We start from the raw sequence: 12,597 nt of genomic DNA on the forward strand, positions 1-12,597 counted from the left end.
TGATGGAGCATGCCTCTGTGATACACTGCAAGCCATGGCTGATAATCTTGGCTCAAGGTTGACTGTTGCTTCCATAACTTCACCTGCTCATGTGATGCTGGAACCCCACCCCAAGTCGTCATCACTGATGCATTCACTCAGAGTACCTGAGGGATCTTTAATTCTCCAATCATCATAATTTGTGATTTTTATTAATGGTTTAAAATTTAAGAAAATGTGGAAAAGAAAGCCATTACTGGCGTTTATTTGAATAAAAATTTCAATCACCAGTTGCACGTAGCTGAACTTTTATTTAATTACACAAACTGAATGATGCCCCATGTCCAGTAGCTGTACTTTATACACTGACGGGATGTTACTTCTGCATTCTCCTCACACTCAGGCAGATTTCTCTCTCTTTCCAGTGGTATATTTGGGGAGCGTCTGCCTCTGCGCTATTACCTCACCGTTGGGATGTTGCTCAGTGGATTGTTCACCGCTCTCTTTGGATGTGGATTTTACTGGCAGATCCACAGCATCTGGTTCTATGTGTTTATGCAGGTCAGTGCAACTGTGTAGTCAGGAGCCTACTGACCGGCAAGGGCTCTCTGAGGAGGCTGTAGACTGCAGATTCTCCCGAGCACATTACCTATGTTTTTTTTCATCCTGCCCTGATTGTGGAGCTCACCTGTTTCCATAGTCAGCCATTTCAGATGCACGTTAAAATTATGAGGGATATATTTTACTTTGCAGAAGTTAGTGCTGAATCAGTTGCTTGATCAAAAGCTTTTGAGTAGCAGGTTTCTATTTTGCTTGATGCACTTCCAACTAGATGGAACTTGTACAATGTGATTGCACTTGTTACAGTTTGTTGAAGCAATCAATACATTGCCCTGTCACCTCTTTCTCAGCGGGAATTTACACAGTGAGGATTGCACAATAGCACGGTCTTAGTTCAACTCGGTATTCACCTTGCTTGTTTCCATTCTGCTCTGGGGTAGAAGCCTGACCCTCTTGTCACTCTGCACTGCTCTTGCTGCAGGGACGCTCGGGCAGAGGGACAGTTATTGGTAAACCAAGCAACGCATCGAAAGTGGAGCAGACTCAACAGGCCAAAATGGCCTGATTCTCCTCCTGTGTCTTGTAGTCTAAAAGGCGGAAGCTGAAGGGTCGGTTATAAAAGAAACTAGGTTCATAATTCTTCACAAACATCGCAAAGCAGTTCACCAGCTTTGAGGCTGTAGAGGTGAGGGAGGAAGGAACGAGATGAGCTGCTTCACTGCTTTCAAGCATAGTCATACAGCATGGAAATGAGCCATTCAGCCCATCATGTCCCTGCTAGTCAGTGAGCACCCATCTATATTAATCTCCACTTGGCCCACAGTCATTGCAACTTAAGTGCTTGTCTAGATACATAAACACTTACCTGCTTCCTCCGCCATTTCCAGCAGTACGTTCTCGGTACTCTGCATTCTCTGGCTGCATCACTGTCTGGGGTGGGGGCTACTGCACAGGATCGCAATAAGCTGCAGAAAGTTGTCAACTTAGTCAGCTTCATCATGGGTATCAGCCTCCATAGTGTCCAGGACACTTCAAGGAGCGGTGCCTCAGGAAGGTGGCGTCCATGATTAAGGATCCCCATCACCCAGGACATGCCCTCTTCTCATTGCTACCATCAGGAACAGCTTCTTCCCCTCTGCCATCAGATTCCTAACCCATTGAACCCATGAACATTATCTCACTTTTACTATTTCTGCTTTTGTGCTACTATTTTTAATTTAACTATTTAATATATATACTTTTTACTTTTTTTTAATATATTTGTCATGTATTACAATGTCCTGCTGCCGCTAAATTAACAAACTTCACGACATATGCAGGTGATATTAATTCTGATTCTAAAAGATTCCTCGAGATCCACTCTAAATTACTTTCCTCCTTTGCATACGTATGTCCTCCAGTTTTATCTACCTTCTGAGGGCAAAGATCCCTGCATTTTACCCTATTGTATATCTCTCATTATTTTATAATGCCCCTCAGTTACATCCCTTCTTGGCCTCCCCTGCTCCCTGGAAACAGGCCCAGCCCCTCCAATGAACTGAAATGCTCATCTCTGACAATGTCCCGGGCAATCTCCTCCCCACTCTATCCAGTGCTACCACATCCTTTACGCTTGTTACAAGGAGCAACAAGAGCAGGTCACCTGTCCTGTTGGTATCCAGGAGTTTGTGACTGATTTTGGAGAGAAATTTTACAAGAACATGAATGTGAAAGAGAAAACTGGGATAAAGTAAACTATTACACATGGCTGCTTGATCAAATATTCTAATTTTAGTGGCAGTGGAGCCTGTCTTTCAACGCAAGCTGTTTTTCTTCCCCGTTATTCCCTCCTCTTCACACAAAGACAAATGGCAACATGGAGCGCTCTCTCCCAAAAATCTGAGGTGAGTTTCAAGGCTGTTAGACGAGGGCATTGAGGGATACGTGAGTTGGAACTGCTGTGATCGAAGTGCAGGCCTCTGGGCTGACTCTTACTGCCCTGTTCCGATTGGTCATCTTTTCACTGCTGGAACATTGGCCTGTAGAGTGCAGCACGCTGAGCAGCCAGAACTTAAAGGGCAACGCAGTGGAGCAGTTGGAGTCGTGAGGCAGTGGATCTCCCTGTGACCTGGGCTCAGTCCTGACCTCCAGTGCTGTCTGTGTGGACTCTGCCCGATCTCCCTGTAGGTTCCTCCCATGTCCCAAGATGTCTAGACCAACCACTGTAAATTGCCCCAGTATGTGGAACGTGGGGCAAATGTAAAAGGATCAGTGTGGGGTTATTGTAAATGTCGGACACAGATTCAGCAGGCTGAAGGGCCTGCTTCTATGCTGTATGGCCAAGCTTCCCTAACAACATCATGTACAGACAGGCCAGCTCGCTGACCTCTTGCCTTTCCCACTGCCTCTGCCAGGAGCTGAACATGTTCAGTGTTGCAACTCTTACCCCAGCTGCTAATGTCTTTAATATCAGTTTAAGTCTTATCTGTGAGTCACTTACTTTCACTCATTTGCGTCGTTTGTTCATTTTTTTCCCCACAGATTGCAAATGGCTTGGTGCAGACCACAGGGTGGCCAGCTGTTGTCGCTTGCGTGGGTAACTGGTTCGGAAAAGGGAAGTATGTATTGTATTTTGCTGACTCTACACCAAAAAAAAATGCTTGCATGCTCGGGACTTTAATGTAAGAGGCCATTAACGCGGTGTCATGTGTCAAGCTATCTTGTCACATGAATTGGTTTTGTGGATAGATAATCCCCTTGAAAGAAGAAGTGAAACATCTTTCCTGTGGTGAGTCAGCCCCTCATCTTCCTGGATCTTGTCCTTGTTACTTTAGGATTGCTAAGGCCCAAATATATTTATTTCTATTCTTAGTAAATGTGTGTATTTGCTGGTAGCTTTGGAATTTACTAATTACCCCCATGACTTTAAGAAGTGCTAGTGAAACTTTTCCAGTGTAGCCTCATGATTATTACAGAGACAGCGTAATCAGTAACATAACAATGGGCATGAGGTGGATAGAGACCAAAGAATGACAGACTTTTTCCACTTAAGGAAATGGGTAAACCAGTGCCTTTTGAGAATAACCCTTTCAGTTCACTTACATGACCAACTTTTTAAAAACAACAAGCAAACCTGAACTGAAACTCTTAAATTACTATTGGTTTCTGAGATCCCATTTTGCCGAACTGGAGATATAATGGAAACTTTGAAAAATAATCAAAACTAAAACCCTATGGATACTGGAAATATAACATAAAATGCTGGGAAGACTCTGCAGGTAAGGCAGGATCTGTGGAAAGAGAATTGATGCTTCAGGTTGTGACTTGTGACTGGTCAGGAAAGGTGATGTGCTATAATGAATTCCAGCACAGTCGTTAAAGAAAATAAGCATATTGGAAGTTGGTGTATTATTGTCACATGTACTGAGGTGCAGTGAAAAGCTCGTCTTGCATGCTGTTCGTACAGATCAAATCATTACTCACTGCATTGAGATCAGACAGGATAAAACATTAACAATGCAGAATAAACTGCAACAGATATGGAGAAAATATATTGCAGGTAAACAATAAGCTGCAAGATCATAATGAGACTGTAGATTGTGAGATTAAGAGTCTTAACTTGCCGTACCAGGGAACAATTTGACAGCCTTATAACAGTAGGTTAGAAGCTGTCCTTGAGCCTTGGTACATGCTCTCAGGCTTTTGTGTCATCTGCCTGGGTGGAAGAGGGGAGAACAGAGGCTGTCTAAGTTGAGTGGGCTCTTCGATTATACTGGCTGCTTTCCTGATGCAGCGAGAAGTACGGAGAGAGTCCATGGAGGGGAGGCTGTAATATGCTGAACTGTGTCCACAAATCTCTGCAGTTTCTTGTGGTCTGCTGCACACTCTTCAGAAGCGAGATTTGCTGATCAGTAGTGTTGCTGCCGCACAACCCCGTGAGCTGCTTTCAGCCCAGACCACTGGTACCATTTATGTGGAGTTTGCACGTTCTGTCTGGGATTATACGGATTGCCACTCAGTGCTCAGATTTCCTGCTACATCCCAAAGGTGTGTTGATCAGCTGGTTAATTGGTTACTATAAAGTACCCCTAATGCAGGTGAAGGAGAATCTGGCAGGATTTGATGGGCGTTTGAGAGAGAATAGATTACGGGGAAATACATTGGGGAATAGGATTGATGGCAGTGTTCTGAGCTGGCATTTACTTGATGAACCAAAAGTCTTGCTTTCATGTCATAAGAAACTGTGAGAAAATAAAATATGGGAAAGTGCAAGCAAGTGAGGCTAATTGACTCCTTCCAAAGAGTTGACACATGAAGTGGGCTGAATGACCTTCTCTACTGTGTAGAGTGCAGATAGTACAGTCTTTGTTTTGCTGTGAAACCTGCATGATTTTAAATTCTGTAATTGTAATTTGGCAAGAAAAATCACTCGAAGGAGCTGAAATTAATATGCTTTTCCTGATTCTATGTCACTTTTTCTTGGTTGAAAGACTCACTTGATTCACATCATGATCAAGCTTCCCAGAAATGGTCCCAGGTTTGATACTTAGTGTTGCCTCATTTCAGGAGTAATGGGTTCAAGGTTCAAAGTACGTTTATTGTCAAAGTATGTGTGCCGTATACAATCTGAGATTTGCCTTCTCCAGACAGCGATGAAACAAAGAGAACCATGGACGCCATTCAAAAGAAAAATATCAATCCCACACCCATTCACAAAAAAACATGCAGACAACAACAAGAACATCAAACCCCCCACACGCAAAAAACAAATAGCGCAAATGGCAATAAGAACATCAAACCCCCCGCGCAAAAAAAAAACAAACAAATCATGCAAATGGCAACAAGAAAGAATGGGTGAAAACACAAACAATAAAAAGAAAATTGAAAGAGTCCAATCAAACTACAGTCCAATCCATAAGCCACCGACACAGAACTTTGGTATCATCCTCTGACAACATCGAAGGAGAGAGAGAGAGAGAGACCATTCGAATGTAGGGGCCTTCCCTCGGGAGCAGCGAGTGAGAGACTCGCACACAGACACCTTCCTTCGGCAACAGCGAGCAAGAGGCTGGTAGATGGTGCTGAACACTCGCTCGCCTCAATGTTTCAACCGTCCTCGACTCTTTAATTGGCGAGATCAGCAAGAAATGGAGTTGATCATGGGCTTGTGCCCCATCTCTAAGCTCCTTGACCTCGAGGCTACTCGCCTCCTGGAATCTTCTTGGAGACAGCAAAGCGCCAGATCTCTCAATTGGCCTGAGAACACACCATCAAACTGGAGATCACATGCTCTAATAGTACCAGAACCACATTGAAAGGAAAAAGACATAAAAGAAGTGAAAGAAACAGTTTTGTGCACTATCTGGAAGATGTCATCCAAGGTCGCATTGTTCGCTGGCGCCATCTTGACCGGAAGATGGGGCTATTAAAGGTGTCTTTAATGACAGCTGACCAGTAAGGGAAGCAATTGGGCAGATTTTCCTACTGCTGCTTTGAACTTGGCTAATCTTAGGAAAGTTTGTGAAGGTTTATCCATAAAATTGAGGTTGGACTGGGACACCTTCCTGGAGGTTGTGCCACCTGTATGAGGGAGGCAGGAGGATCTGGATAAATGAACTCTAGCTGATTTATCCTCCCTCGGGTGAACATGGGGGTCTAGGTACCTCAACATTCAAATGTTGAATCTGTCACTCTTGGGGTGAAAAGAGATCAAGTTCTCACTTTGCAGGACGTACGTCTCTTGTATCTGTGCAAAAAAAAAAAAAAAAAAAAATCAGCCCCTTGAAGCTCAATGAAATGAAAGCCGACCTGTAACTTTACCTGGAGAGACGAGAGATGCTGCAGTCTGGAGGAACTCGGCTTTACCTGTCTGGTTCCATATCTCTAGCAAAAATCATCATCTGCTCTCAAGATTGTTCAACTGTCCCTGAATATCAAAGCTTTCCGATAAACATACAGTAGCTTGTCTTTAGTAAGATGGGAAGAAAGTTGTCTAGCAAATAATCCCAGGCACAGCTTGCAATACTCAGTCAATAAAGGCAGGTAGACTCTGAACAAATCCACACTCTGTTCAGGGTCTTGAGACAACAACCTGTCACCATCTTTGTTAAATCCTTTATCATGATTTTACGAGTGTAATGTTATTTTTGCTCCCATTTAACTTGACAGGAGAGGTTTCATTATGGGAATCTGGAACTCTCACACATCAGTCGGTAATATTCTTGGCTCTTTGATCGCTGGAATCTTCGTGTCCTCTGCCTGGGGTTTATCATTCATAGTGCCTGGTGCCATTATTGCAGGAATGGGAATAATCTGCTTCTTCTTTCTTGTAGAGTGTAAGTATTGTGTTGCTTTTGTACATCAAAGTAAATTTATTATTAAAGTACATATATGTCACCATGAACAACCCTGAGATTTATTTTCTTGTGGGAAGACTCAATAAGTCCAATAACTATAATAGAATCAATGACAGACTGCACCAACAGTTTGGACAACCATTGTGCAAAAGACAAACTGCAAGTACTTAAAAGAAAGAAAAAAAATAGTAATAAATAAATAAGCAATAAATATCATGAACATGAGATGAAGAGTCCTTGAAAGTGAGTCCATGGGTTGTGGGAACAGTTCTGTGATGGTGCAAGTGAAGTTATCTCCTCTAGTTCAGGAGCTTGATGGTTGAGGGGTAATAACTGTTCCCTAACCTGGTGGTGTGGGTCCAGTGCCACCTTCCTGATGGCAGCAGCGAGCAGAGAGCATGGCCTGGATGGTGTTGGCCCGTGACGATGGGCACTGCTTTCCTGCGACAACACTCCGTGTGATAACATTCAAACAACAAAAACAATTTTCTTTCATTTTAACAGCTTTACTTTCTCCGTTCACATTTAGTACACCAGGCTGCCACTCTTACCCAACCATCCATTGGCATGCCCATAATAAGGAAAGTGAACATCCCAACTCGTATATATCAATCAGTATATGTCCATTGGTTTAGATTCATTACTTTTACCTCTAGTTGTTGGGTTTAATAAATTTCTTAAAGATAGCCTATACTCTCACCTGGTGCCTCCAGGGTACTAAAAATTATATATAGCAACTGAAATGTCCTTTAGGATATGGGAATTAGTTCTAACCCTTGATGTTGATACAGTTAAGGCACCAAATGTCTTCTCTAAGTTCCTTCAGCACTACAAGAGCTGGAGCCCCCTTCTTTGTGAGACAGTCAATTGGTTGTTCCTTTGTGGTTGACCATAGAATGTGATGAATCTTCTGTGCTTGGACAAGTTCCTTGATGCTGCTTATCTCTAGACGAAGCCTCTTCTCTGTAACTGACTTGGTGGATTTGATGGCATCTACCAAAGACTAGTTTTGTCTGTGACACAAGTTATTTGTAGACAGTCCTCCTTTGGGTCACCATGGAAAAGCTCAGAATAGAGTGTGGACAGAGAAAAAACAGCATTGTCAATTCCTTCAGACATTGCAAGGGTTTCTTCTGCCAGCATACAACTCTTCGGATCCTTTTTGATTGCCAATAAAAAGCTGAAAATCTCTTGTGCTTGATGCCAAATTTCAGGCATCTACATGACCAGCAAGTACTTTGATCAAGTACTCCAATCACATGACATTCTGAATTTTGCCAGTAAGAAATGGCTGTATCCACTTGTGATGTCTTTCTACCTGTTTACAACGTTTTCTTTGACTCTTTTATACCAGTAGAGTGATGCTACCTGCTAGACCATACACATACTTTTTGAGTTGCCACAGTCTTCGCTTCTGGCTTCAAGTAGGGGTTGAATGTAAATGTCCCGTGACAACTCCATTTCCTGTAAAAATGCTGATTTTTATGTCCACGAAATGGGGTTGTCAATGCTTTTGACATATCACTGTGAGAAGTAGTTGGGGAGACTCTGATGCACATGTTGGTGAGTCTTTGTGGAGTTCTTTTATGTTCAGTTCCTCAAAACCTCTACCCACCAGGCACGCATTTGATATGATTCCTGTCAGGGTTTCTCTCAGGGTGCACACCCATCTTGAAGACATTGTCTTTTGGCCAATGTCTCTGACTTCCTCAAACAATCCGTTATTTCTTCCAGTGGCTTTGCCTGCTTGTCCTAACACCTCAGCTTTGTATGAGATGCCAGTGTCTTGGTGTAGAAGTCTCACACTTTGTCCTGTTTTTAAGACTGGACCTTCCATGTTGTCTTTGCTTTTGTGATGATTTCTGTTCTAGCAAGTATGTTGAGTCCCCAGCTGCACTCCCTTCAGCACAGTTTGTGCTATGTGACACTGGTATGAAGTAAGTTCTTCTCATTTTTTTGTGTCATTCTCCATGGAGTTCTGGTTTTCAGTTTGCGCTTTACGTAGTCTGGAATGATGCACTGTCACATACATACCTCCATGTCTCACGAATACCACAACTCCATTCTGACCAATGACATCTCCAGGACTTTTCCATTCTGTACAGTCTGCTCTTTTGTAATACACTTTGCCCCCGTCTCATATTTTTTATCTGGGGTCATGTTCATGTTCTCTGTGACAGTTAATACTTCATTCCCACATTGATTCTCAGTTATATCTTTATGTAGAATATTCACTCAGTAAATATCCAGGGCTCAAGAGAGGCTGGCAGTTGAAACATGGTTGTTTGGTCATTCTCCATATCCAATACTCCCCCTGCTTTCTTAACAGCAGATCCTAGAGATTCTATCATCAAAATCTCTATATCAGATGTTTCTGCATTAGTAAGTGATTCTTTCGCAAACAATGTTATATGGTACTCTTCTACATCTTCGCATTTGTCATTTTTTTGAAGTTAGCTTGGCTCGTTCAGTTCGGTGTGGACAGCCTTTTGCCCAGTGATAAGTACTTTGACAAACAGCACATTTCGATCTCTTGCCGTACTTGTTTAGTGGATTTGTGGCAGGAAATGGCGCCCTCGCCCGGTCACTCTGGGTACTATGCTTGCTACTCTCGTTTCTGCACAGTGAAATATGCCATTTCCTGACTTAAAATAATTCTGATTGTCTGTCTGTCTAGCTGTCTATCCTTTACACGGTAACCAACAATTTAAAAAACCAATACTGTGTCAGGAAGTTCCATTTTGTATTTACACATGCAATTGTAATTTTGTTCAAAATCAATAATATCAGCCATATTTATAGAACTGTTTGAAAATTTTGTCAAGGTCTGAATATGCCTCATAAATCCGATCGTTTTTCCTTCAGGGAAAACTGAGACAAGTGCATTTATTAGTGCATTCATATCGTCATCTTTGTTCAAGTCTTCCACCGAAATTCTCATCGCAGTCTTGCTTGTTCTTCCTGAAAGTGATAGTATAACTGCAAGGGCCTGCTTCTTCTCAAGCTCAGTAACCTGTCCATATTTCAATTCCATTTTTCCAGCTTTCATAAGGCTTGCTCTTGCTGAATGTCAGTGAGATCCTATAATTGGAAACCATCCTCTGCTACCACAGATAACATTCAAACATCAAAAACAAGATTTTCTTTTCATTCTAACAACTTTACTTTCTTCGTTCATATTTGGTACACCAAGCTGCCATTTTCTTACCCAACATTCCCCCGACTACCCTTGTGCACGTGCCCATAACAGGGAAAGTGAACATCCCAGCTAAATACTTGCATAGCCTAAATGACCAGAACTCAATGTGTGTAGATGTGCTCAAGGGTGGGGAGGGCTTTACCTGTGATGAACTGGGCTATATCCACTACTTTTTGTTGGAATTTCTGTTCAAGGGTATTGGTGTTTATATACCAGGCTTTGATGCAGCCAGTCAATACACTTTCTACCACATATCTATAGAAGTTTGTCAAAGTTTTAGATGGCATGACAACTTTTCGCAAGCTGCTAAGGAAGTAGAGGCTTTCTTTGTAACTGCACTTATGTGCTGGGCCCAGGACAGATCCTCCGAAATAACTACACGGAGGAATTTAAAGTTGCTGACCTTCTCCACCTCTGAACGGCCAATGAGGACTGGCTCATGGACCTCTGGTTTCCTCCTCGAAAGCAGGGATTGCCTGCTTTGAATGGCATGCAGTGTTGGGGCCAAGAGATGCACATTGTGGGCACTTTGTGTCCAATAATTACCTGTGTTATGTGTAGCAATGTATGCAGTGTCAATGATATGTTATAGAATGGTTATAGACTTGTGCAAAAAAACTCACCTTTTCCATCCCTGAGTCTTTTGCTATTCTCTGGAGGTGGGGTTGGAGGGCTGAGGAATCAGAGTTTTATATGGGGAGGACTGGGTTCATCTAACTGGGTGGATTTGAATTGGTCCTGATATTTGGGGTGCAGGTAAATTTTCTTTGGGGTGGTCGGGTAATTGTGGGATTGTCACTCCCGCCCCCCCCCCCAACTACCTCAAAGTGTGGGGTGTGTAAGTTGTGGGAAATGGTACGACGAATCAGTGACAGCTCTCGTGCACTTTGGATGCGACCTGTGTGTGGCAGCTGTTATCGACAGTCTTGGCACCTGCCTGGTACAATTGGTTTGTTCAAATGCCATCATTGGGAGTTGGAGCTCCTTGGGATGTGCCTGTTTGATGGGTGATGTTTAGTGTTTATGAATTTAAGAAACTCTTAGATAGCACATGGATGTAGGAAAGATGGAGGGTTATGTGGGAGGGAGGGGTTAGATTAATTGCAGAATAGGTTAAAAGGTCGACGCAACATCATGGGCTGAAGGATCTTTCCTAAGCTGTACTGTTCCATGTTCTTAACCTTGTTGTCTTCTTTCCAGACCCCGAAGATGTGGGCTGTACTTCACCTCAACACCATGTAAGCAGATTGACCACTCTTAACAATTCTGAATCAACAAGCTAATGAAAATGAAAATGCCTCAACACCATTGCACCAGCCCCCCCACACTGTACAATTCTGCAGCTCGTTCAGTTCGGGTGCTTTCTGTGCTGGAGAGGACAAGCATTACAACAACATGGGTTGGGAATTTATTTTGGGGAGAAAGAGGGAAATGTTTTTTGTAGAATCCACCTGGTTGTGTTTCTCAGGGTTGAGATGCCATCAGGTATATTCATCGCAAAGACTAAAAACTTCTGTATACTTCCGTATCTCTTGTTTCTTCACAAGATAAAATGAACCAGTTTCAGTCCTTTGAATCCATGCTGCCTCGCAGAGTAATTCCATTCTCCCACAAGTTTTCCCTGTAACCCGTTTTTCCCACGTCACCATCCGCTCGCACCAGACTCTACCACCCAACTCTACATTAGGGGTATTTTGTGTTTGCCACTTGCCAACCCATATGGTCTCGGAGAATGTGCAAACTCCACGCAGACAGCGACAGAGATGGGAACGGGAGCCGTGTGTGAGGCAGCAGCTCCATTAACTGAGCTATTTGTGCGGCTCTAGAGATTTGAGACCGAGAATAAAGTCTGTATACATGCAGCAACAATTGAAACTTGGTAAGCGTTGCAGCAGTCGTTGGCAAGGGGTTTGAACTGGCCACCACCTCCTGTCCTGGAAGCTAATGTAAGGCAGCATTGGAGGGTCTAGAAGAACAAACTGTATTTTTGCCCCCTTGACCTGCATAAAAGCTAAAGCCTTGCTGTACGTTACAGGACCAGAGGGAGCAGGAGCCGTTGTTACGCCGTGATAGCATGGATGAGATTTTCGCCAATCCCAACGACGAGGGAAGTATCAATACCAATGGCTACACCACACAGCCCTCAGCAATCAGCTTCTTGGGAGCACTCAGAATACCTGTGAGTAACAAAGGCCCGGGTCAATCCTCAAATGTGATCACTCCCTGTGTGTAAGTGATGCTCATAGCTGGAAGTAATGACACTTATAGAATTGGCGAACTTTGGCCGAACAACATTATATCAAATCCAACAATTTTGACTGGCTCACTTTCTCTGTCTGTAACAGAAGTTGGATTTTCTTGGATCCATCTGGTTGTGCACTGTTGCTCGATGTTTCTCTCTCCATCCCTTGATCTTCTGGATGTTTGCCGCAGCCCTGTATTTTTCACATCTTCACACTCCTTCTTATATTCTTGCTCTTTAACTGCCCCAGTAACCTGTAACCTGTGACCTGGACAACTTAT

At 43.2% G+C, this 12,597-nt stretch overlaps 1 protein-coding gene across 1 annotated transcript in view; it reads left to right on the forward strand.

Moving 5' to 3' along the window:
- The window catches only part of slc37a2 (solute carrier family 37 member 2), an 80,390-nt gene that overhangs the window by 46,242 nt on the left and 21,551 nt on the right, over positions 1-12,597 (forward strand). The window contains exons 5-9 of the mRNA XM_063038693.1: positions 405-540; positions 3,061-3,137; positions 6,688-6,854; positions 11,275-11,312; positions 12,110-12,253. Coding sequence (XP_062894763.1) covers positions 405-540; positions 3,061-3,137; positions 6,688-6,854; positions 11,275-11,312; positions 12,110-12,253 — 562 coding nt within the window. The remainder of the gene's footprint in view (positions 1-404; positions 541-3,060; positions 3,138-6,687; positions 6,855-11,274; positions 11,313-12,109; positions 12,254-12,597) is intronic.

This window comes from Mobula hypostoma, chromosome X2, assembly GCF_963921235.1.
Source record: "Mobula hypostoma chromosome X2, sMobHyp1.1, whole genome shotgun sequence".
Taxonomy (NCBI): domain Eukaryota; kingdom Metazoa; phylum Chordata; class Chondrichthyes; order Myliobatiformes; family Myliobatidae; genus Mobula; species Mobula hypostoma.